At 49.1% G+C, this 25,791-nt stretch overlaps 1 protein-coding gene across 2 annotated transcripts in view; it reads right to left on the reverse strand.

The window, feature by feature from the left end:
• cfap54 (cilia and flagella associated protein 54) overlaps positions 1-25,791 on the reverse strand; it is a 763,542-nt gene that overhangs the window by 385,716 nt on the left and 352,035 nt on the right. For both annotated transcript variants that reach the window (XM_038810895.1, XM_038810894.1), the window contains 3 exons: positions 17,347-17,469; positions 14,576-14,713; positions 3,416-3,515 (listed from right to left, as the gene is read on the reverse strand). In XM_038810895.1, coding sequence (XP_038666823.1) covers positions 3,416-3,515; positions 14,576-14,713; positions 17,347-17,469 — 361 coding nt within the window. The remainder of the gene's footprint in view (positions 1-3,415; positions 3,516-14,575; positions 14,714-17,346; positions 17,470-25,791) is intronic.

The raw sequence follows: 25,791 nt of genomic DNA on the forward strand, positions 1-25,791 counted from the left end.
AGTTTAAAGATTACTTAGTGTGTGGGGGGTTGTATTTGAATTGCTGGCTGCTAAGATGTTCAGTGTATGTTTTAAAAAGGTTAACTGAGTTCATAGAATAAACATTGTTTTGCTTTAAAAAATACTTTTAGATTTCTTAAATTTTTGAGTCTTTTTATTGGAGTTTATACCAGTCGGAACTTCCATCGGGGGACGAGGTGGGACAAAACTTTTTGTATGGGTTAGAGTTTCCGAGGATAGGAAGGCAGGGGCGCAGGGATTGGGGCCCCAATAGGTTTATAGGAGGTGATGAAGTGTGTGGGGTGGATGCAGTCCAGGAAAGCCTCGGGTCCAGACGGATTCCCAGCCTAATTCTACAAGTGATTTGGCTTGCTATGGGTCGCTGAAGAGCTGGGGGGGGAAGGGCATGCCCCCCCCCCCCCCCCCCCCCCCCCCCCCCGCCCACACAGTCGCAAGCATCCATCTCACAAAGAATTGGAACAAAATACATTTTACGGGCCAATCTCACTTCTGAATGTGTATGTGACACCCCTGGCAAAGATCTTGGCCAAATGAATCGAGGGGTGTGTGCCGGGTGTAGTTGGGGGAAAATCAGACCAGGTTCGTTAAAGGTAGGCTACTAGCTGAGGCTATTGGATGTAATTATGTCTACAGGAGGGAGAGTGTGGAAGTGGTGGTGTTGATGGCTGCCGTGAAGGCGTTTGACTGAGTGGAATGGGTGTATTTGTTTGATATATTGGAACAGTTTAGGTTTGGTCAGGGGTTAGATCGTTGTACAAGGTCCTGAAGGCCAGCATTCTAACTAATAGGGTTAACTCTAAGTACTTCACCTTGTGTGACGAGACAGGGGTGCCCGCTCTCTTCTTTTCTCCTTGCCCTTGCGATTGAAGATTGAGCCATTGGCGATGGATCTCTGGATATCCAGGTAATGGAGTGGTATTGAGCAGAGGGTGGAGAGTGTCGGGGGGGTTTACCCTATATGCGGAAAACCTCCTGCTGTATATTCCATGAAGTGCCTCGTTAAGATACTGGTGATTCTAAAAGAGTTTGGCATTTTCCCTGGTTATAAGCTTAACATGACAAAAAGTAAGGTATTCCCAATCAGCACAGGAGGTTGTTTAAGTGGTCGTTCCGCTTGATAAGATCGAGCTTTCGATATCTGGGGATACATGTGCCACGGGATTGGGCTCAGTTCCATAAGCTAAATTTGATGAGAATTGTGGAGGGCATGAAAGAGAACTTCAAGAGATGGGATGTGTTGCTACTGTTCCTGGTGGGGCAAGTTCAGACAATAAAAATGGCGGTTCTGTCAAAATTCTTGATAATATTTCAGAATCTCCCAATCTTCCAGCCCAAATTGTTCTTTTAAAAGGTTAACAAGCTGATCCTGAGCTTTGTGTGGGCAGGGAGGATTCCTCAAATCAAGAGGGCTTTCCTGCAGAGGGATAGACAGGGTGGTGGCCTGGCACTCCCAAACTTTATTATTGGGCTGCAAACATTGTCATATTCTGGAAGAGGATTGTAGACCAAGGGCTGATATGGGACAGGGTAGCGGAAGCCTCATTAAAGGAGACCACCTTGAGGGCACTGGTTTTGGCGCCTCCACCGTTCTTGCCAAATAGATACTTGTCAGATTTGGTGGTATTTTCTACACTGAGGGTGTGGAATCAGTGCTGGCAACACTTTGGTATGGAGGTCACGTATATGAAGGCTCCTGTTTGTGGTAACCATACATTTGTCCCAGCAAGGCTAGATGCTAGGTTTAAGGAGTGGGACCGACTGGGGATTAGATGCTTTGAGGACCTAATCATGGGAAGGAAATTTGCTGACTTGACTGAGTTGGTGGAGGTTGATCAATTACCTAACGGTAATGGGTTTGAGATACCTCGAAAACGGGGCCTTTCTGAGAAAGGAGGTGGGTCCTTTCCCAATGTTGCCAACCCGAGACTACAGGATAGACTCTGAATGGAAGATGAAATTGGGGGGGAATGGCAAGATCTTCGATGTATATGCAGAACTGGTTAAGAAGGAGGAAGCTTCTGGAGGCTATTAGGCTAAAATGGGAGGAGGAATTGCGGAGGGAGGCAGCGGTGCAAGGGGGAATTTGGAAAGAGGCACTGCTCAGGATTAATGCCTCCTCATCATGCACCAGACTAAGCCTTATTCAATTCAAATTTTTATATAGATCGCATATGACGTGGACCAAAATGAGCAATTCTTCCCGGGAGTGGTCGACCATTGGGTGCGGTATGCTGGTTCGCCGGTGAACCATACCCACATGTTCTAAGCTTGTCCCAATTTGGTGGGGTTCTGACAAATGTACTATCAAGGGTATTAGGAATGGAAGTCATGGTGTTCCCGTAGGTAGCAATCTGCGGAGTGTCTGATGATCCGGGTGCTCTGGTGGGGAAAGAAGCCGATATGGTGGCATTCGCCTCCCTGCTAGCCCAGAGAATTTTATTGAACTGGCTGGCCTCAGAACCCCCAAATGGTGGGTTTTTGGGGCGGGACCCTGCTGAATTAGTTCACTTCAAAAAAATTAAGTTTGCAATGAGAGGAATGGATGTGAGGTTCCTTCTGAAGTAGAAGCTGTTCATGGAACTTCACCCCCTTCTTGTAGAGGACCACCTTTATACGATTGTACCCGGCTCTCCGCTTGGCCAGCGCTGCACCCAGGTCTTGGTAATCCGCAGCTCACTCCCCTCCCAGATGCACTTCTTGGTCTGCCTCACCCATCTCAGGATCTTCCAGGCAATCGGAAGCCCCTGGGTGGTCAGCCTCCAGGCAGTGGCCCTGGCACTGCTGGTAACACCGAGGCATCTTTGCAGTGCCAACTGGATTCCAGCCTTGCCCTGTTACGATTCCCAAGTGGCACTGCCAGGCTGGCAGGGGGCACTGTCAGGGTGCCAGTGCCAAGATACCAGGCTGGCATTGTGCCCATGTGAGGTGGGGTGCGGGAGATCCCCAAGGACCCCCCCCACCACCAACAGGTGAGTTGGCATGTGTTGGGTATGGAGGTTGGGAAATCGGGGCGCCTGCACTGATTTGCTCGTCGGAGTTCCTCTGTGCACGAAATGACACGAAGTGTAGTCTACCGTAGCATGAAAAAATACAGAGCGTCGTTAGTTATCGGGGTCGTTCCTAGAGCTAGAAGCACCAGGAAAGACCCCACTAATCCCACCCAGAACGGACTGTGTTTTATTTTTGTTACATTGCACCCTATATGTTTTCTTATGGGAAAGTCATTTTCATTTAGCACCTTTTTGTTTAGCACACGTACTTTTAGGAACACATTAGGTGTACTAAATGAGGGAAGACTGCACAGCTTTGTTATAAATTTTGAACAACAAAGACTGTCCAGAGACAGAGTACTTCTCTAAAATGTACAGATAAAACTCTGCACAAAATTTCTCACCTTTGCTTTCCAGATCAGCCAAAGCGTCATCCGCTGACTTCACATGCATTGAGTTCTCAATTGCTAATTTCTCTTGGTCAATGGTGTTTTCCCATTTGTTCTAAAAACCAAAGTGTGAGAATACTTAGAAAATTGTCATATTGTCATTATGATATCAAAGCAAATTACCGTGGATGCTGGAATCTGAAACAAGAACAGAAGATACTGGACAACCTCAGCAGGTCTGAAGCATTGTGCAGAGAAAAGGGAGCTAATATTTCGAGTCTGGATGACTCCTGGATGAGTTATCTAGATTCGGAACATTAGCTCCCTTTTCTCGCCACAGATGCTGTCAGACCTACTGAAGTTGTCCAGTATTTTCAGATTGTCATTCATTCTGTCTATATTGAAATGTGCCATTTCAATGAAAAAAATCTCATTCATATGATTAATATCTCTTGAATAATTCCACAAAAATATCACCCATCCATCTATACAATTTAATTCTAGAATCAAATTTATACTCATGGCTTGCCTTTTCATCCACAAGGCAACAGTGACTTTGGGGTCAGGGCACCATTGTCATGTTAATTTTAGGTCCCAACTCTTCATCGTGTCAGCAATAAACGTGCCATTGTACATGATTGAAAATAACTGAAAATTAACTTAATTGGCCAAAAGTCACATTGATCATCCAATTAGCAGCAACAATGCATGAGAAAGAAACGGAGCTCAGGAGACAATGACCCAACTTAAAGTGCGAGTGACAGCCAATGCTTGGGTCACTGTTCATCTCAAGGATGGAAGGAGTAGCTGGAAGGGCAGGACGCAGAGAGAACTCCCATTGCTGTTTTTTTCACAAGGTATTGCTGGAGGCAGTGGCAGCTCAGAGATATATGCTTTTCACTGAGGCACAAGAGAGTCTGCAAAGCTGAGCAAAAATACATGGTTGGAACTAGCTCGCACGGTCAGTTCCAGAAGAATGGTGAGGAGGAATTGAATCCAGTGCAGAAAAGATTTCAATGACCAACTGTGGGCTGGAAAGATGAGTCCAAACATATATCCAGTTGGCATGCCGCCTGGTCAAGTGTCATTCAGGTGCAAAGAGCATCCTAATATTGCAGAGCTTTCTCAGCAGAGGAGAGGTGTATGCTCATTGATGATCCAACAACATAGCTCATAACCTTAGTCCTTCAAGACATTTGGATAAGTGCAGACTGCAACATCAGTCTACTTTCAATCATTAGTAAAACGATGGAAGGGGTCAACAGTGCGATCAAGCGGCATTTACTCGGCAATAATCTGCTCATTGACACTCAGTTTGGATTCCTCTGATTCACTCAGCTCCTGATCTCATCACAGCCTTGGTTCAAATATGGAGAAAATATCTGAACTCTAGAGGTGAGGTGAGAGTGACTGTCCTTGGCATCAAGGCAACATTTGAGGGCAGCAAGGTAGCATGGTGGTTAGCATAAATGCTTCACAGCTCCAGGGTCCCAGGTTCGATTCCCGGCTGGGTCACTGTCTGTGCCGGGTCTGCATGTCCTCCCCGTGTGTGCGTGGGTTACGGGTATAGGGTGGATGCGTGGGTTTGAGTGGGGTGATCATTGCTCGGCACAACATCGAGGGCCGAAGGGCCTGTTCTGTGCTGTACTGTTCTATGTTCTATTTGACCAAGTGTGAAATCAATGAGCTATAGCTAAACTAGAGTCAATGGGAATCAAGGGGAAAATTCTCCGCTGGTTGGATCATACCTGGCACATAGGAAGATGGTTGTGGTTCTTGGAGGTCAGTCATCTCAGCTCCAGCACATCACTGCAGGAGTTCCTCCGGGGAATGCCCCAGGCCCAACCATCTTGTTTCATCAATGACCTTCCTTCCATCATAAGGTTAGAAGTGAGAATGTTCACTGATGACTGTAAAACGTTCATCACAATTCGCGACTCCTCAGATACAAAAGCAGTCTATATCCAAATGCAATAAAACCTGAATAATATCCAGGTTTGGGCTGACAAAATGGCAAGTAACATTTATGCCACACAAGTGCCAAGTAATGATCATCTCCAACAAGAGACAACCAAACCATTGCCTCTGATATTCAGTGGCATTACCATCATTTAATCCCCCTATGGGCTGGTTTAGCACAGTGGGCTAAACAGCTGGCTTGTAAGGCAGAACAATGACAGCAGCGCGGGTTCAATTCCCATACCAGCCTCCTCGAACAGGCGCCGGAATGTGTTGACTCGGGGATTTTCACAGTAATTTCATTGAAGCCTACTTGTGACAATAAGCGATTATTATTATCAACATCTCAGGGGGATTACCATTGACCAGAAATTGAAATGGACTCGCCATATAAATATTACAGGTACAAGAGCAAGTCAGAAGCTATAAATCTTGCAGCAATTAACTCACCCCCTGAATCCCCAAACTTGTCCATAATCTACAAGACACAAGTGAGGAGTATGATGGAATATTCTCTATTTGCTTGGATGAGTGAAGCTCCAACAACACTCAAAAAGCTTGACACCATCCAGGACAAAGCAGCCTGCTCGATTGGCACCCCATCCACGAACATTCACTCCCGCCACAACCAACGCATACTAGCAGCCGTGTGTATCATCTACAAGAAGCATGACAGGAACTAACCAAGCCTCTTGGACAGCAGCATCCAAACCCACAACCACTACCATCTAGAAGGCCAAAGTCAATAAACATATGAAAACACCACCACCTGCAAGTTTTCATCCAAGGCCATCCTAACTTGGAGATATATCACTGTTCCTTTACTGTCACTGGGTCAAAAGCCTGGAATTTCCTTGCTAACAGCACTATGGGTGTACCTGCAACCCATGGACTGCAGCGGTTCAAGAAGGCAGTTTTCACCACCACCTTCTTAAAGGCAGTTCGCAATGTGCAATGAATGTTGGCCCAGCCAGCGAATCCCACTTCCCCTAAAAATGACAGCGGCAAACTCAGCCCTGTTGTCTTGCAAAGTCTTTCTTGATAATATCTGAAGATTTAGACAAAATTAGGAGAGCTGTCTCACAGACGAAACGAGTCAACGAACAGCCTGATATAGTCCTACATATGGAATCATATCACACAGAGAATGTCCCTGATACCACCAGCATTTTATAACTCTGTATTGGAGGGCAATTATTATACAAAAAGATTAAAAAGGGGAAAACAGAATGCAAGATTATGTCTGCAAGAAACATAAAAACGGTCTGTAAAACTGTTTATAAAACTGTGTAAGAAAGAAAAGATTAGTAAAAATAAATGTCGGTTCATTACATGCGGAGTTAGGAGAATTTATAGTGGGGATAAAGGAAATGATAGAGAAACTAATCAAATGATTTGGGCACTATTCAGGGGAATTGAAAAGAAGTCTGCTTTTGGGCAAGATTCACCCTGCTCTTCACTGGCACTTTGCTGCTTGTTTGGACCTCAGGACGTTTTTCCCCACCAAGGCCACACTTTAGTTGATTTCCTGCACTGGCAAGCTCAGGACTAGCTCCTCACAGATAGGGGCACCATTTTCACAGGCTGCCTCGATCTCTGCCCCCCCTCCATTTCAGTCCTGTCCCCCACTTTCTGGACTCCCCACCCCCGCCACCCCACCTGCCCTTCACCCTCCCAGCCTTCTAGTGACCCCGGGACCCGGCCTCTCCCCCTCCCTTTAATGAGCAAGGCACCCCCAGGCCCAATAATAATCTTTATTAGTGTCACACGTAGGCTTACATTAACACTGCAATGAGGTTACTGTGAAAACCACCCAGTTGCCAAACTCCGGCGCCTGTTTGAGTACACCGAGGGAGAACACTGAATGTCCAATTAACCTAACAAGCACATCTTTCGGACTTGTGGGAGGAAACCAGAGTGCCCGGAGGAATCCACCCAGACAGGAGGAGAACGTACAGTCCCCACACAGACAGTGGCCCATGCTGGGAATTGAACCCAGGTCCCTGGTGCTGCGTAGCAACAATGCTAACCACTGTGCTACCCTGCATGGATGGCACTGCCAAGGTGCCAGGCTGGCAGTGCCAAGTTGCCAGATGGGCAGTGTCAGGGTACTACCCTTCACTTTCCCTGATGGCCTGCGAGACCCCCCCTTCCCCACCACGAGGTGCTTTCACACCTGGTTCACATTTGTGGAATCCAGTGCTGAACAGCGCCCAGTTGAGGTCTTGCAGCCGCGGCCATTTGCTCCCAGACGCCGGGTGAAAGTGGCATCCGGGTTTCTTAATGAGCTCAATGGCTCAGTTAAATATGATGATCTGTGTTAAGTTATGCTGTTTGATTAACATAAGTTGCTACTGACCATAGACGGCGTTGAAAGACACTCCAGTCCTTGAAGTAAGTTGAAAGGATTTATTCAGTAACAACAACGAGATAAATGAGTTCGACACTCTGCGAATTTAATTCTAGTAACTCAGTGATAATGACTAACTGTACAACTGGGATCTAGGCCACATGTGGTGACCCAGCCTGAGATCTAAACTATTCTGGTGCTAATCCTACAGTCCCCGCCAGGAGTGAGAGAGGGTCTGGTGTGTGTCAGGTTTTATAATGAGTTGTGTCGTGCCCTCTAGTGGTCGTACCACAGCTGGATGTTCTGATTAACACCTTAGTTTCATGTCAGTCTACATATCATTGCAATCTGGATCGCAACCACCAAAGTGTGATCCAGGTCTCGCCGGCAAGGGGCAACAGGTGACTTGTGACCAGCCCGACGCAGAGCCTGATTTGGGGCTCTCGTGGGATTCATAGAACATAGAACATAGAACAGTACAGCACAGAAGAGGCCCTTCGGCCCTCGATGTTGTGCCGAGCCATGATCACCCTACTCAAACCCACGTATCACCCTATGCCCGTAACCCAACAACCCCCCACCCCTTAACCTTACTTTTTAGGACACTACGGGCAATTTATCACGGCCAATCCACCTAACCCGCACATCTTTGGACTGTGGGAGGAAACCGGAACACACGGAGGAAACCCACGCACACACGGGGAGGACGTGCAGACTCCGCACAGACAACGACCCAGCCGGGAATCGAACCTGGGACCCTGGAGCTGTGAAGCATTTATGCTAACCACCATGCTACCGTGCTGCCCTTTTCATCTGTAATTGCGTCCTTTGTGTCTGTCTTCATGGAGGAAAATACTAAAAACCTCTCAGAAATGAAGGAATTAGTGTAAATGAAGAACTGCAAGATATAAATATCAGGAAAAAAAAGTATGAGAAATTAATGAGGTTTAAAATAGATAAATCGCCTGGACAGCATGATCTACATCCCAGAGTGTCGGAAGAGGCAGATGCAGACATAGTACATGCATTGGTGGTCATCTTTCAAACTATTAAACATTAATTGGTCCACATAAAGAGGCCCCACCGGCTTCACGCCACAAATGACTGTATCATTGACTAATTCGCCGGTACCATGCTCGCCAGCTCCCCGCTAACAAGGGAGAGGATGCACTTAAACCGACCCTGCAGAACAAACACCACACAGCTTGAAAACATTCCACCAAGGATATCAGCCCCATGATTTGGAGATGACGACCTGGCCAGATTGCTGGACATGGTTGAGATCAGCTGAGATGCCCAATTACCCTGAGCATCTCGGCGGGCCAGCCACAGGGCAGCAAGTGCCGCCTGGGAGGAAGTGGCAGCGACGGTTAGTTTGGGAGCATCACCAGGAGGACTGGCACCCTGTGCCGTAAGGGGATCAACAACCTCCACCGGGCCCCAGGGTAGGTTGTCATGGCCCCGTGGCACCGTCTCTGCCCAGCACCATTCCGCCCCGACCCAACAATGTCCTGCAGTGCCGCCCACGTTGGTCCCAAATGCAGCCTTACAAAGGTTCAATACAACTGTAGCATGACTTGCCAGTTTTTATACTTGATGCCCTGTCCAATGAAGGCAAGCATTCCATATGCTTTCTTGACTGCCTTGTCCACTCGTGTTGCCACCTTCAAAGATCTGTCGACCTGCACACCCAGATCTCTCTGACTTTCTATATTCCTAAGAGTTTTGCCATTTATGGTATATTTCCCCTTTATGTTAGATCTACCAAAATGCATTATCTCACATTTGTCCGGATTAAACTCCATTTGCCATTTCTCTGCCCAAGTCTCCAACCTATCTATGTCCTGCTGTATCCTCTGACAATCCTCAACGCTATCTGCCACTCCACCAATGTGTTATCCGTGAACTTACTAATTAGGCATTTTCCTCAAAATCATTTATGTATACTACAGACAACAGAGGCCACAGCACAGATCCCTGTGGAACACCACTAGTCACAACCTTCCATTCAGAAAAACACCTTTCTACTGCTACCCTTTGCCTTCTGTGATGGAGCCATTCTGTATCCATCTTACCACCTCACCTCTGAACCCGTGTAACTTCACCTTTTGTACCAGTGTACCATGAGGCACCTTGACAAAGGCTTTGTAGACAACATCGATCGCCCTCACCACATCAATCATCTTTGTCACCTCCTCAAAAAACTCGATTAGGTTAGTGAGGCATGACCTCCTCTTCACAAAACCCGCTGTCTATCGCCAATGATTCTCTTTGTTTCCAAATGGGTATAAATCCTGTCCCTGAGAATTCTCTCCAATAATTTACCGACCACCGACGTGATGCTCACTGGCTTATAATTTCCTGGATTATCCCTGCTACCTTTGTTATTAAGCGGTACCACTAGCTATTCTCCAATCCTCTGGGATCTCACCTATAGCCAATAAGGAACATAGAACATACAGTGTAGAAGGAGGCCATTCAGCCCATCGCGTCTGCACCGACCCACTTAAGCCCTCATTTCCACCCTATTCCCGTAACCCAATAACCTCTCTTAACCTTTTTAGTCACTAAGGACAATTTGTCATGGCCAAACCATCAAACCTGCACGTCTTTGGACTGTGGGAGGAAACAGGAGCACCTGGAGGAAACCCATGCAGACATGGGGAGAACGTGCAGACTCCGCACAGACAGTGACCCAGCAGGGAATCGAACCTGGGACCCTGTGAAGCCACAGTGCTATCCAATTGTGCTACCGTGCTGCCCAAAAGGATACAAAGATGTTAGTTAAGACCCCCGCAATTTCCTTCCTTGCTTCCCTTTGTATTCTGTGGTAAAGCCCATCCAGCCCAGGAGACCTATCTACCTTAATGTCTTTTAAAAGACCCAATACATCCGCCTTTTTGATGTCAACATGACCCAGACTGACCACAGACCCTACTCAAGAATCATCTTCCACAAAGTCCTTGGGCTGGATTCTCCGCCCCGCCGTCCCACATTTCTGTTTCACCCCGCCAGCGGGATGCTCCGTTACACCCGCTGGTGAACGGGGTTTCCCATTGTGGGGCAGCCCCACGGCGTCGGGAAAACCCCTGGGCTGCTGCCGGCAAAACGGAGCATCCCACCGGCAAAGAATCCAGCCCTTTTTCTTTGGTGAACACGATGTCCATATTTAGTACCTTGCCCATTTCCTCTGACTCATCACACTGTCCTTAAGTGGTACAATCCTTTCCCCGGCCACCTTCTTGCTTTTTATATATGAATGAAAATCTTTGAGATTCGCCTTAATCCTACTTGCCAAGGACTTTTCATGACCCCTCCTAGCCCTTCTAATTTCCTGCTAAAGTACCTCCCTACTTTCTTTATACTCCTCAAGGGTTTTGACTGTCCCCACCCTTCTAAACCGTACACGGTAGCATAGTGGTTAGCACAAATGCTTCACAGCTCCTGGGTCCCAAGTTCAATTCCCGGCTTGGGTCACTGTCTGTGTGGAGTCTGCACGTTCTCCCCATGTGTGCGTGGGTTTCCTCCGGGTGCTCTGGTTTCCTCCCACAGTCCAAAGATGTGCAGGTTAGGTGGATTGGCCATAATAAATTGCCCTTAGGGTCCAAATTGCCCTTAGTGTTAGGTGGGGTTACTGGGTTATGGGGATAGGGTGGAGGTAGGGTGCTCTTTCCAAGAGCCGGTGCAGACTCGATGGGCCGAATGGCCTCCTTCTGCACTGTAAATTCTATGAAAAGTCTCCTTTTCCTTTTTAACGAGGTTCACAATATCCCTCATTATCCAAGGCTCCCTAAACCTCCCATACTTATCCTTCGTTCTCTCAGGAACATGACTTTCCTGAATCCTAATCAACTGTTGCTTGAAAGACTCCCACATGTCCGCTGTTAATTTACCCTCCAACAGCTGCACCCAATCCGACTTCTTCAATTCCTGTCTAATGTTGTTGTAATTTGCCTTTCCCCAGTTTAGCACGTGAATCTCAGCCCTATCCAAAATTACCCTAAATCCTATGGAATTGTGATCACTACTCCCAAAATGTTTCCCGACTGAAAACTCAACCACCTGTCCAGGCGCATGCCCCAATACCAGGTCCAGTACTGCCCCTTCCCTAGTTGGACTATCTACAAAGTGCATCAAGGAGCTTTCCTGGATACACTTTACAAACTCTGCCCCATCCAAATCCCTAGTACTAAGTGAGTCCCAGTCAATCTGGGGGAAATTACTACAACAACCCTATTCCCTTTGCACCTATCCAAAATCTCTGTACCTATCTGCTCCTCTATATCACGCAGGCAGTTGGGGGGCCTGTAATGAATGGCCAACATTGTGTTTGCCCCCTTCCTGTTCCTGAGCTCTACCCAGATTGCCTCATTGTACGAGCCCTCGGAGGTATCCTCCCTCAGTTTGGCTATAATATTCTCCTTAACCAGTAATGCTACTCCTCCATCACTTTTACACCCCCCTCTATCATCTCTTTCCTCCAGCATTCAGCTGCCAATCCTTCCCTTCCTTTAACCATGTTTTTGTGATAGCCACAACATCATAAAACATCATAGTTCCAAGTACTAATAAGTGCTCTAAGTCCATCTGCCTTACCTGCTATTCGTCTGGCGTTGCAACAAACACACTTCAAACGACTGCGATTGAGCAGACAGGGTGATGTTGTTCTCTTATTTTTGTTCTCATTTCCTCTTTCAGCTATTACACCATCTAAGCTAATGCTCTGGTTCGCACCACCCTGCCACACTAGGTTAAATCCTCCCGAGTGACTCGAGCAAACCTCCCAGCCAGGATATTGGTGCCCCTCTTGTTTAGATGCAACCTGTCCTAACTTGTACAGGTCACACTTGTCCCGGAAGAGATCCTAGTGGTCCAGAAATCTGAAACCCTTCTTCTGCACGACCAGCTAAGCCACATACTGAGTTGCACTATCTTGAGTCTCTTTCATGGCCACAGAAGCAGCTATAGTTACTTAGAGTCCCCAAATAACGACGAGTCAGAATACAGGAGGGAGATAGAGAACCTAGTGGAGTGGTGTAGCGACAACAATCTCTCCCTCAATTCCAGCAAAACTAAAGAACTGGTCATTGACTTCAGGAAGCAAAGTACTGTACACACCCCTGTCAGCATCAACGGGGCCGAGGTGGAGATGGTTAGCAGTTTCAAATTCCATGGGGTGCACATCTCCAAAAATCTGTCCTGGTCCACCCACGTCGACGCCACCACCAAGAAAGCACAACAGCGCCTATACTTCCTCAGGAAGCTAAGGAAATTCGGCATGTCCACATTAATCCATACCAACTTTTACAGATGCACCATAGAAAGCATCCTATCGGGCTGCATCACAGCCTGGTATGGCAACTGCTTGGCCCAGGACCGCAAGAAACTTCAGAGAGTCATGAATACCGCCCAGTCCATCACACGAACCTGCCTCCCATCCATTGACTCCATCTACACCTCCCGCTGCCTGGGGAAAGCGGGCAGCAGAATCAAAGATCCCTCCCACCCGGCTTACTCACTCTTCCAACTTCTTCCATCGGGCAGGAGATACAGAAGTCTGAGAACACGCACGAACAGACTCAAAAACAGCTTCTTCCCCACTGTCACCAGACTCCTAAATGACCCTCTTATGGACTGACGTCATTAACACTACACCCTGTATGCTTCATCCGATGCCAGTGCATTTAATTTTCATATGGAGTTACATTGTATATCTTGTGTTGCCCTATTATGTATTTTCTTTTATTCCCTTTTCTTCCCATGTACTTAATGATCTGTTGAGCTGCTCGCAGAAAAATACTTTTCACTGTACCTCGGTACACGTGACAATAAACAAATCCAATCCAATCCAATTATCACTCTCCTGCACTTTGCCCTCCCTGCTGAGTAACAGAGCCAGTTGTGGTGCCACTGTCTGACTGGGTGCTGGGAATGTAACTCCCATATGCTACATAGCACACCTACCCAGGGAATCCACTTGGGAGCTGTGAAGTGCTCACATAAGTACGATTACCAATTTCCTATTAGCAATAGCCTTCAGCAGCGAGGCCATAGGCCTCCATGGTCAGTGAGAGTAATGGGTGGTCGGTGGGGAGCAAACAGGCAGGGGCTGGGGTTGCCCCGTAATGGTGCACAGTGCCCCAGGCTTATTGCCTGGGACCGATGATGGCTAATCGACTCCTTGGGTCCTCGCAGCAGCTCTTCTGCCAGCTTTACATTTTTAAAAAGGTATACTAATTAGCACCCACGTGACCACTTGCTGCGGAGGTGGTTCGATCACAGGACACTTAGATAGACAGTTGCTCCTGTTAATTGTATGCAGATTGGCCTCAAGCGGTGATTATCAGTTTCTTGCCACGCTTAATTACCTGCAAAGACTCACATTCAAAGTATCGTCTTGCATCATTGACTTTGTCTATAAATATGTTTCTGGAACCCACCTCTGCACTCACCTGATGAAGGAGCTGTACTCCGAAAGCTGGTGATTCAAAACAAACCTGTTGTACTTTTATTATCTTGTATACTTTAATTTGATATCTCATTCTAAACTCTAGAGAGTATTTGCCTAAACTGTGAATCTCTCTTCATATGACAAACTGACCTCGTGAACCTCCTCTGAACTGTCTCCAATGCCACTACATCTTTCCTCCATGGAAGTCACAGGGATGTTAAAGACAAGCTGCATTTTTGGGATTCACGCTTCACATTGTATTATTTAGTGTCAGCGAGACTTTTTTTGTGCACGTTGCTCATCTAATTGCATGTTAATTACATAATCGGTCATTCACACATCACATTTTTAGCAAAATCTGGTCCCACAGGACACACTTATGGCTATTCTAATAAAAAGGCATTTAAATCTATACCTGCATTGTTTCAGCTTCATCCTCAGTTCCCCCAGCCTTTTGTTCTGGTGCAGTTTCCTGAATTGCAGCAAACAGAATCTCCTTTCCGATAATTACGACTTCTAAAGCAAGATTATACTCTTTCCAGCATTGTAATATCTATTAATATAGTACAAAAAACAGTTGAAAACTTTTAAGTACTGGAGCATCTGCTTTGCTACCAAACAGTTGAACTGGTTAAGGATAATTAGCTTACCTCAAAGTTAATAAAATTATATGTGGGCCAAAATTTTAGCTCCCCCGTTTCCCAGACAGCAGGTGGGTAGATGGTTGGATGGTTGCGATGCACGGATGGGATTCCCACCAGGTCCCCGTCCACCCTGACCTTGCAGCAATCTTATGCTGGGATGGGTAGGGCTTCGGAAAGGAAGCTCACCCTTGCCCCAGCGAGGTCCTCAGGTGAGTATTGTCTGGGAAGGCTACTGAACCATGAGGGGAGAAGGCAGGAGATGAGGGATGAGAAAAATATCAGCCATGATTGAATAGCAGAGCAGACTTGATGGGTCGAGTGGCCTAATTCTGCTCCTATGTCTTATGGTCTTATGGTGAACATTGCCACAAGGGGGTGAGCATTTTCGGGACTGGGGCTGAGAATCGTAGGGTGTGAACTGGCTTGAAGCCTCCTCAGTGAGATGTAAGCTCTGAATAAAAAGATAATTTCTTTCAGTTTTGTACTTACACAACATCAACCAGGCAGAGAAATGCTTTAAGCAAGTGTTGAATAATTGTAACAACATTGATGTAACACAGCTTGGTGCTCTACTGAATTCCCTCTTCACTCTTTGTTTTGCTGTGTCTTTGGACTTCATTACTTTCATAAATAAGGCCCAGCTTACTATCTGTAGGTGTAAGCTGAGGGACCAATAATTAAACCCGAGCTTAAAAGGGTCTCTGTGTTCCCTATTGATCTTTCCACTCTACCTGCTAATGGCAGGATCAGAAGAAATATTCAGTACGCTTTTATGCACGTTCCCAACAGATGTGGCTCCAGCCAGGCGTGGAAGAGGACCCTGATCAAAAGGCATACACATATAAAGTCATTGAGTAATATATTGCACAGAAGGAGGCAATCTGTCCCACTGAGTCCAAACTGGCTTGACAATGTTAGAAATGCAGGACCCTTTAAGAGTAAACCAGGCCTAGCTTCAGACTGAGTTGAGAGAAGATGATGCTCATGGAGGCCTGCCCATACGAGCTGGGGTTTTCCCCAGCAGAGAGTTGCTCCTGGACAGGTAAAGGTTCCAGAAGGGAAGCGTGGAAGCTGGTATTTGCACTGATCTTTAGTATCACAATAAACCAATCCGGTAGGAACAGTGTTTTTTTTAAATTCATTCATGAGATGTGGGCATCACTGGCTAGGGCAGCATTTATTGACCATCCCTGAGGGGATTAAGAGTAAACCACATTGCTGTGAATATGGAGTCACATTTAGCCGAGACCAGGTAAGGGTGACAGATTTCCTTCTCTAAAGGACATTAGTGATTGGTTTTTAACAATCGACAACGGTTTCATGGTCATCATTAGATTTTTATTTCCAGATTTTTATTGAATGCAAATTTCACCATTTCCATGGTGGGATTCGAACCTAGGTGACCAGAGTATAACTCTGGGTCTCTGGACTACTAGTGTAGTGACAATACTGAGATGAGAAATGTCTTCATTCAGAGGGTGGTGAACTTGTGGAATTCTCTACCCCAGAAATCTGCGAAGACCAAATCATTGAATATATTTAAGAAGAAAATAGAAAAATTTGTGGACATTAAAGGCATCAAGGAGAATGGAGAGAGCGGGAGCATAGCGTTGAGATAGAGGAACAGCCTTGAACATACTGAATGGCAGAGCAGGCTTGAAGGGCCAAATGACCTACCCCTGCTCTTATTTTCTGTTTCTATGATCTCACTGTGCTGAGTTACGATACAGACTGGGTTGTTATACTATCAGATACATCTGCTGTAACTTGAGCATGGCACTGAGTGTCATGGATGTGGTCCTAAGTAACATTTCTCAATCCATTTTCCTGCTGGTAGGCACTCTCTCATCATGGCCAGAAATTTGTCTGGAAGTGGAACATCAACCAGCAATCAGGCTAATCTGAAAATGGTAAAAATCTGCTCAATCTTTCTCTATTTGGGAAGCACAGACAGCGGCTGTGCACTCATGGTTATTGATCAGTGTATAAACCAGATTTAAAATACTTTGTCTACAGATTAAAAATATAAATCAGAGGAATGGATAATGTATATAATCATACCAAAACATCAGAAAAACACTTGATAATAAACAAAATGAAATACGGAACGAGACAGAAAAGAGTAAATCATAAATACTTCAATAAATTATCTATCTAATAAATCATGGGGGGAGGAGGGGGAGACAGAAGAAGTGAATTTGGGATCAAGAAATTGCAACAGGACAGAAATTATGTGAGTGTGCAAAACTAAGTCAGATGGATTTTATGTGCCAATTGTGAAATCATCCAATTTGGTCACAAGAAAGATACATTACAGTATTCTTTAAATGGTGAAAAACTAGTAAATATAGAAAAGCAAAGAGATTTGAAAGTCAGAGTTTACAAATCTCAAAAAGACACAGAAATCTAATTGACTGCCGGGCATGACTCAATGGGTTGACTGGCCTATTCCTGGTCCACCTAATGTAGTAAAACAATTTGCTCTGTATTACGAGAGTAAAAAGCAGAAGACAAAAATCATAGACAAATGTAAATACTGTACCTTTGCTAAATAAAAAGTAACACAAGCAGTCATGTGTTGCAAACTTTCGGTTATTCCAAACTGTTTCCTTTGCCTGTAGGCACCAATAACATCTTGTAGGACACACAGGCATTTTGTGAGAATCTGTCACACAATTATTGAAAATAGCATCATTCTTTTTGCAGTAATGCATGGGAAATTTCCTTAAGTCGGTGTTGTATATGTGTTTTGTAGCAGTAAATTAAGAATACTTTGCTGAACATTACTTCATGAAAGCTGTTAAGTTGACAGTCTTTCAAACCTGTTAAAAGACTGACAAATATTTGGAGTATAGAAACATGCAACAAAATAGAATGCAATTCTTTGTAACCAAGAAAAACAAATATATATAAAAGTAAAATAAAATTATTTGTTGAGAGAGTTGTCAATTCATCAATAATATCTAGAGACCAAAATTCTAATGACGAATAGATTGCAAAATGGAAGGTTAGGAGTTGTCCATTTAAGGGCATCAATTGGCAGGGAGGCCCACCCCAACTGGCTTCTCTGCTCAGGGCCTAAACTGGGTGGATACAGGAAGTGGAAAGCAACTTCCTCCCCGCCTTCTGGCACCCTTCTCCCTGATTAAACGCCTCCCCACCACCAAATGCACCACAGGAAGGGCACAAGATTTCACCCTCCAAAAGTAAAAGCAAAATCTTTATAAACACTGGTTTAAACTCAGTTGGAGGATTGAATTCAATCTTGGACACCTAAATGGTTTCAGGGCTTTGGAAAGAGTGCAGAGAAGTTTTATTAGAATGGTACAAGGGATGATGAACAATAGCATAAACATACAGATGATGTTTCCATTTGTGGGGTGTATAAATCCATGTGTCACAAGCAATGTGCCCTCCTATTATTTATGTTCTTTTGCTGGCCTGCATAAAGATTGCCTGGACCTCATAAACAAAAGGAGCATTGTGGCTGCAAGGTGATGGGAGTCCTATAAAACAGATTCTGACAGGGGAAAGAAGAATATCAACAAATGGCAGAGAATGGGCTCCATGGTTTCCCAAAAGTGTTCACTGGAAGCCCTCATACAGGAGGTGGACAGGAGGACAGAAGTACTCTATCCACAGGCGAGCAAGGAGGAATTGTAGTCAAATTCTGAGAAACTAGTCGGACAACAGAGTCATAGTCGTCAATGCCAGGAGGACCAGGGTGCAGTGTGACAAGCAGCTAAGGTCAGTGAGTGTATCTTTAAAATCATATCCAATCAAATGCACCACTCGCCTCACTCTGCTCAAAGCCCTACTCCACAATTATCCGCCGACCAACACTCTCCACTAATCATGCCATTCATGGGGGAGAGGAAAGAATGTGGTAGCGATAGGGGATTGCATAGTCAATGGGATAGATAATGCAGCCACGACCGCGAATTCTGAAGCTTATGTTGTGACCTACAGACAGGGTTAACAAAGCTGCAGGTAAAAGTTAATGACCGAGAAAACTCTTGCAGGCAGAATTTAAGGCTTGTGGGTCCAACTGAAGGCACCAAAAATACGAATGCTACGGAATTTGTGGCTAAAATGTTTGTGAAGCTGGTGGGGGGAGAATCTTTGACTGCCCTCCTGAAGTGGATTGTGCTCATCGGTCACTGGGACGAAAACCGAAGGCAGGAAAATGGCCACGGACAATCATTGTGATTTTAGGTGGGGATTTAAATACAGTGTAGCATCCAAAGTTGGATCAATCTAAGCTGCACTTCGTTGACCCCTTCAGGGGGTGGTGAAGGTGTTGGCAGCGCTTATGGAGGAGGTGGGGGAAGCGGACACGTGGTGGCTCTGACATCCATGGGCAGAGAGTATTCCTGTTTATTGCCGGTGCATAATATATACTCGAGGATTGACTTCTTTATTATGGGGAGGTCGTTGTTGTCGGGGTGAGGAGAGCCAAATACTCGGCGATTGTCATTTCAGTTCATGCTCTGCATTTGGTGGATGTGGTCTTGGAGAAGGGCCCGGCGTGGAGGTTGGATGTGGGGCTACTTGCAGATCCGAGTTTTTGTGTGATTGACGATTATGTGGGGTTTTATAAGAATGGGGAGGTCTCACCATCAATGGTTTGAGAGGTGCTGAAGGCGGTGGTAAGGGGTGAGATCATCTTGCATAAGGCGCAGGTGGATACAGAGGCAAGAAAGGAGCGGCAGTGGCTGGTGGATGAATTCTTGGAAGTTGATGGGAAATATGCAGCACATCCCACTCCGGAGCTTTTGGTCAGTCGAAAGGAAATGCAGACGCAGTTTGACCTTTCGTCCACAGGGAAAACGGTATGCCAGTTGCGGCGGGCAAAGGGTGTGGTGAATGACGATGGGGACAAGGCCAGTAGCCTGCTGGCAGGACAGCTTTACCGACAGGTGGTCTCGCGAGAGATTGTTCAGTCACAGATGGGGTGAAGGGGACTTCCGGTTGCGGCTATGCGGAGCTAAGCCGCACGTTCGGCAGCTCCCGCTATTTAGGGACTTTTGGGCCATTTCGAGGGCCCCAAACGGCACTGTTTTAACGCATCCCGGTGGGGGAAGGTGCCTGGAGGAACTTGCCCCACACTATATAGTGCTCACCCGGAGTGGGACGAAGAAAGAAGCTGCAGCAGCTCCCCCAAAAAAACGGGGGAAGGAAAACAAAATGGCGGCCTGCGCAACACCCGAGGACTGGTGGAAGTGGGCGCAGGAGCAGCAGGCCTCTCTCCTGCGTTGTTTTGCGGAGCTGAAGGCTGAGCTGCTGGACTCCATGAATGCAGCTACGAACAAGCTGCTTGGGACCCAAGGTGTCTATTCGGGAGTTGCAGCAGCAGGCCATTGAAAGGGAGGAGGAGGCCGTGGTCCTCGTGGGGAAAGTGGAGTTGCACGAGGCACTTCATAAAACGTGGCAGGACCGCTTGAAGGAGCTGGACGTTCGCACGAGGCAAAAGAATCTGAGGATTCTGGGCCTGGTGGAGGGGCTGGAGGGGTCGGATCTCCCGGCGTATGTGACCACGATGCTGAGCTCGTTGATGGGAGCGGGGTCCTTCCATTTGCCCCTGGAGCTTGAGGGAGCTCACAGAGTGCTGGCCAGGAGGCCCAAGGCAAATGAGCCCCCGAGGGCGGTGCTGGTTCGGTTCCATCGATTCAGTGACCGGGAGTGTGTGCTGCGCTGGGCCAAGAAAGAGAGGAGCAGTAAATGGGAGAATTCGGTAGTGAGGATCTACCAGGACTGGAGTGCGGAGGTGGCTAAGCGGCGGGCCGGGTTCAACCGGACGAAGGCGGTGCTTCATGCCAAGCAGGTCAGGTTTGGAATGTTGCAGCCTGCGCGCCTGTGGGTGACATACAAGGACCGGCACCATTACTTCGAGTCCCCAGAGGAGGCGTGGGCATTTGTACAGGCGGAGAAGCTGGACTCGAACTAGGGTCTGGGGACATACTTTGGCCGTCGTTGTTTCCGCTGTTGCTGTTTTGTTTCAACTTTTATAACTTCGACATGTGTGTTATGTATGCTGGTTTTCTGTTTGCTCTGTTTACGGGTGGGTTTGTTTGTTGGGTATGGTTGTGGGTTAGGGGGGAATGTTGGGGGTTTGTGTTTTATATGTTCTCTTCTGTACGGGGTTGGGGATTGAGGGGAAACTGGATTTTGAGGAGCTGAGTCAGAAGGGTGGGGTGTGGCAGTGTGAAAGCGCGGGCTTTCCTCTGGTTTCCCGCGCTGTGGGGCAGGGGGGGTGGAGCTGGCGGTGGGGGCGGGGCCTCTACTGGTTTTCTTTCCCGCGCTGAAGAGGTGCCAAGGAGGTGTGGCAAGAGGAGGATGACCCCATGCCGGGAGGGGATAGGTTTTGGCGGGAGCTGCCGGGGTCAGCAGAAGTCAGCTGACTCACGGAAGTACCATGGAGGGTGCGTCGCGGCTAGGAGGGGTCCTAGCCTGGGGGGGGGGATACCGGGTTGCTGCTGGAATGACTAGGAAGGAGCCGGTGGGGGCCGGGGGGGAAGAGGAGAGGCGTTATCGCCATGGGGAACGGGTCGGGCGGGGTGTGCTGGCCTGGGGCGAACATCTGATAAGCTATGGCTAGTCTGCGGGGGAGGGGGGCGGGTTGCCCTCTGATCCGGCTGATTACCTGGAACGTGAGGGGGCTGAACAGGCCGGTTAAGAGAACCAGGGTATTTTCCCATCTGAGGGGGCTGAAGGCGGACGTGGCTATGCTCCAGGAGACCCACCTGAAAGTGGCGGACCAGGTTCGTCTGAGGAAGGGGTGGGTGGGGCAGGTTTATCACTCAGGATTGGACGCGAAGAACCGGGGGGTGGCGATTCTGGTGGGGAAGAGGGTGGCGTTTGAGGCGGCTGAGGTGGTGTCGGACAAGGAGGGCAGATGTATCATGGTGAAGGGTAGGCTGCAGGGAGAGAAGGTGGTGCTGGTGAACGTATATGCCCCGAATTGGGATGATGCTGGCTTCATGAGATGATTGTTGGGCCGCATCCCGGACCTGGAGGCAGGGGGCCTGATCATGGGAGGAGATTTTAACGCAGTGCTGGATCCCACACTGGACCGGTCCAGTTCAAGGACGCGCAGGAGACCGGCGGCGTCCAAAGTGCTGAGGGGATACATGGATCAGATGGGAGGGGTGGATCCCTGGAGGTTTGGGAGACCGAGAGCGCGGGAGTATTCCTTTTTCTCTCATGTCCATAGGGTTTATTCCCGGATAGACTTTTTTGTCCTGAGCAGGGGATTGATTCCGAGGGTGCAGGATGCCGAGTACTCGGCCATAGCGATTTTGGACCATGCCCCGCACTGGGTTGATCTGGAGATGGGAGAGGCGCGGGACCAGCACCCGCTCTGGCACCTGGATGTGGGGATGCTGGCGGAGGAGGAGGTGTGTAAGAGGCTTCGGAGAAGCATTGAGGGGTATCTGGATACCAATGATACGGGGGAGGTCCGGGTGGGGATGGTCTGGGAGGCTCTGAAAGCAGTGATCCGGGGGGAGCTGATCTCCATCCGGGCCCCCAGGGAAAGGAGGGAGAGGAAGGAGAGGGAGAGACTGGTGGGAGAGCTCCTGGATGTGGTCAGGAGATATGCGGAGGCACTGGAGGAAGGGATGCTGGGAGAACGGCGCAGTTTGCAGGCCAAATTTGACTTGTTGACCACCAGAAAGGCGGAGACACAGTGGAGGAGGGCGCAGGGCGCGGTATATGAGTATGGAGAGAAGGCGAGCAGGATGTTGGCGCATCAGCTCCGTAGGCGAGATGCGGCTAGGGAAATTGGTGGAGTGAAGGATGGGGGTGGAAATGTAGTGCAGAAGGGGACAGAAGTAAACGGGGTCTTTAGGGACTTTTACGAGGAACTGTACCGGTCGGAACCTCCGAGGGGGAGAGAGGGGATGGAGAGCTTCATGAACAGGCTATGTTTCCCAAGGGTTCAAGAGGGGCTGGTAGAGGGGCTGGGGGCGCCGATAGAGCTGGAGGAGCTAGTCAGGGGGATCGGACAAATGCAGTCAGGTAAGGCCCCGGGGCCGGACGGGTTCCCGGCGGAATTTTACAAAAAGTATGCGGACCTGGTGGGTCCCCTGTTGGTGCGAGCCTTCAATGAGGCATGGGAGGGGGGGGGCTTTGGCCCCGACGATGTCGCGGGCACTGATCCCTTTGATCCTAAAGCGGGATAAGGACCCCTTGCAGTGTGGATCATACAGGCCTATCTCGCTCCTTAACGTAGACGCTAAGTTGCTGGCGCTGCACAACATCGCGATGCAGAGGGGAGATGAACTGCTGCAGGAGGCGGAGGGAGAAGCCAGTGGCAGTGGTGCCAGCACAGAGGAGGAGGAGGAGTAGGAGGAGGAGGAGAAGGAGGAGGAGGAGAGGGAGGAGGAGGAGGCTGGTGGAGTGGCGGGCGCAGCACGCAAACACGACCCAGGTGCTGGTGATGTCCAGGAGGCGGCACGACGGACCCGGCGAGGACGGCGGGCACGCGACGCCTTGGTGGCAGCACGGTTCACGCATCGCATGTGACGTCCCCGCTGAACACCAAACCACCACCTGCATCGCTAGTCGTGCAGAGGGTCAACACACAACTTCCACCACCACAACCCCCCCCCTCTCAGTGTACCCTGCTCCACTTCGACATCACCCTTACCACTGGGTCCAGACGGTATGGCACAACATTGATGGCTGTGTCAGCGGGTGTGATCAGTGCCATGTGGAATGATGACAGCCCGCTCTGCGATGAGCTGTTAGCTCAGAATCGTTAGAGAGAGTCTGACCCATGGCAATAGCTGAACCATCCACCTTGGTGGCCGCTGAGATCGTCACTCACACTCCATCACGTGCCCGCGTGGGCTAGCTGTGGGAGGGGTTGGGGGGGGGGGGGGGGCAGGGACTGCACACCCGGCACCGAAGTTTCACCACTCGTCAACTCCAGCGACACTCGGTCACCATCACAAATCCTGTGGCTTTGGAACAATCACACGGTATTACAAGTAAGGTGGAACAGTGCGTTTAATGTTAACAATTATTTACAGGTGCCCTAGCCCTACAACTAAACTGTGCCCTTCACCCGTGCCAACTTATTCAGTGTCTATCTTAGTTGCCTTACGGGCCCTACCACTACGTCTAAGTGACTCCCCAGATGATACAGCAGGAGTGGAGGAGGATTGCTGCAAATCGCCCCCCTCGACTCGTTTCTCCTTGGCCAAGCATTTCCTGGGGCGACCCGGCCTTGATGGGCCAAGCTGCTCTGCGGGCATCTCGGGTGACATTGTGCCACCCTGCTCTGCCTGCTGCCCACCCGATGCACCAGGGATGGGACGGGGGGAGGCCGAGAATTCCGGGACGTCCCGTGATGGACTTAATGGGACAGGCCCCGAAACCTCCTCCTCCCTCGGGGAGCCCGGTGGCCCCCGGGCCTCACTTTGGGACAGAGGTGCGAGCGGGGAGGTGCCCCGTCGCACCACCGACACCTGGCGCTGCCAGTCCTGGAGGCCTGCAACGGTATCCACCAGGATCCAAAGGTTTGCAGAGACGGAGTCCAGGGAGTTAGACATTCCCGCCAGGGACTGTGCGATCTCAACCTGTGAGTGCACGACGCCATCCAGCACATGTGTCAGGCGGTTGATGCTCTCGGCGACTGACTGCTGCGACTGGCCAATGACCTGGTGAGACTGGGCCAAGGCCTGCAGGGCGCCGGCAATGTCGTTTTGCCTCTGGCACATTGCTGCCTGTGAGAGGGCAACCCTGTCCAGGGCCGAGGATGACGCGTGCATATGAACCCCAATGCCTTGCATCACCTGACCCATTGCCTCCACCGCGGTGTCATACTGGGTCTCTGCCATGAGCGGCACCACTCCCTGCTCTTGGACGCGGTTCGACTCCTCTAACAGCGTCTGCAGAGTCTGGAAGGAAGCCCTCATCCCGTCGTTGTTTCCCTGGGTTTCTTGAGGCATCGGCTGTGCGGGTGGGTTGAGAAACTCCAGGAACTCCGAAAACGTCTGGGAGCCAGCTGCATCCTGGGCCTGGTCTGGCCTCCGCGAGTCCGGGCCCTTGGTTGCTCCGACCTCCACCTGCTGTACCTGCTCAGCTGTGATGTGCAAACCAGACTGTGACCCAGGAGACTCATCACTAAATAGACCCGCCGGGGTGAGTGTCTCTGGGATGATGGATGTTGTGGGAGATAGCAGTGCCGCAAGCCCGATGTTTTCGCAATTTAGCCCCTCCTCAATGGTGTGGGGCCGCTCAGAGTCCGGAGGGTTATCCCTGGCCATTTCCTGGGGTTGTGTTCTCGCCACCCTCTGGGCGTCCTGATCCGCAGATTGGGTTGGGGAGGATGGGGCTCCCCGCTGATCGGGCACCCTCTGTTGTGCGGCCCCGGGTGAGGTGGCGGCAGATGCCTGTGTCCGTCTGCAGCCAGACAGCCCTGGTCGTTCGGCATCACGTCCTAGGGAAGAGAATGAGACGGGTTATTTAGATTTGCTCGGCAGGCCGCTGGACGGTCCCAGTGGACAGCGTGTGAAGGGACAGAGGATGGGGGAGGTATCCCAGTGGGCAGGGTGTGTGAAGGGACAGAGGATGGGGGAGGTATCCCAGTGGGCAGGGTGTGTGAAGGGACAGAGGATGGGGGAGGTATCCCAATGGGCAGGGTGTGTGAAGGGACAGAGGATGGGGGAGGTGTCCCAGTGGGCAGGGTATGTGAAGGGACAGAGGATGGGGGAGGGGTGGGTGTTTGTCAAGGAGGGTTGTCTCACTTGCTGCAGATCCGCCAACCTCGCATAGCGCGACATCCCGGGTGGCAGACGCCCCAACAAGGTCCAGTGCCCTCTGCTCAAAGGTGGTGAGGGGGTGCAGGTTGGGCGAACCACCTCCAGTCTTGTGCCGCTCATGGTTGTTGTGAGCGGACTTGGCCTGTTGGGGGAGGGTACATAGGTAGATCATTACAATACGGCAGGTATCAGCAGTCCGTTCAGATACTGGCACAGTT

This window comes from Scyliorhinus canicula, chromosome 11 (genome assembly GCF_902713615.1).
Source record: "Scyliorhinus canicula chromosome 11, sScyCan1.1, whole genome shotgun sequence".
NCBI lineage: Eukaryota > Metazoa > Chordata > Chondrichthyes > Carcharhiniformes > Scyliorhinidae > Scyliorhinus > Scyliorhinus canicula.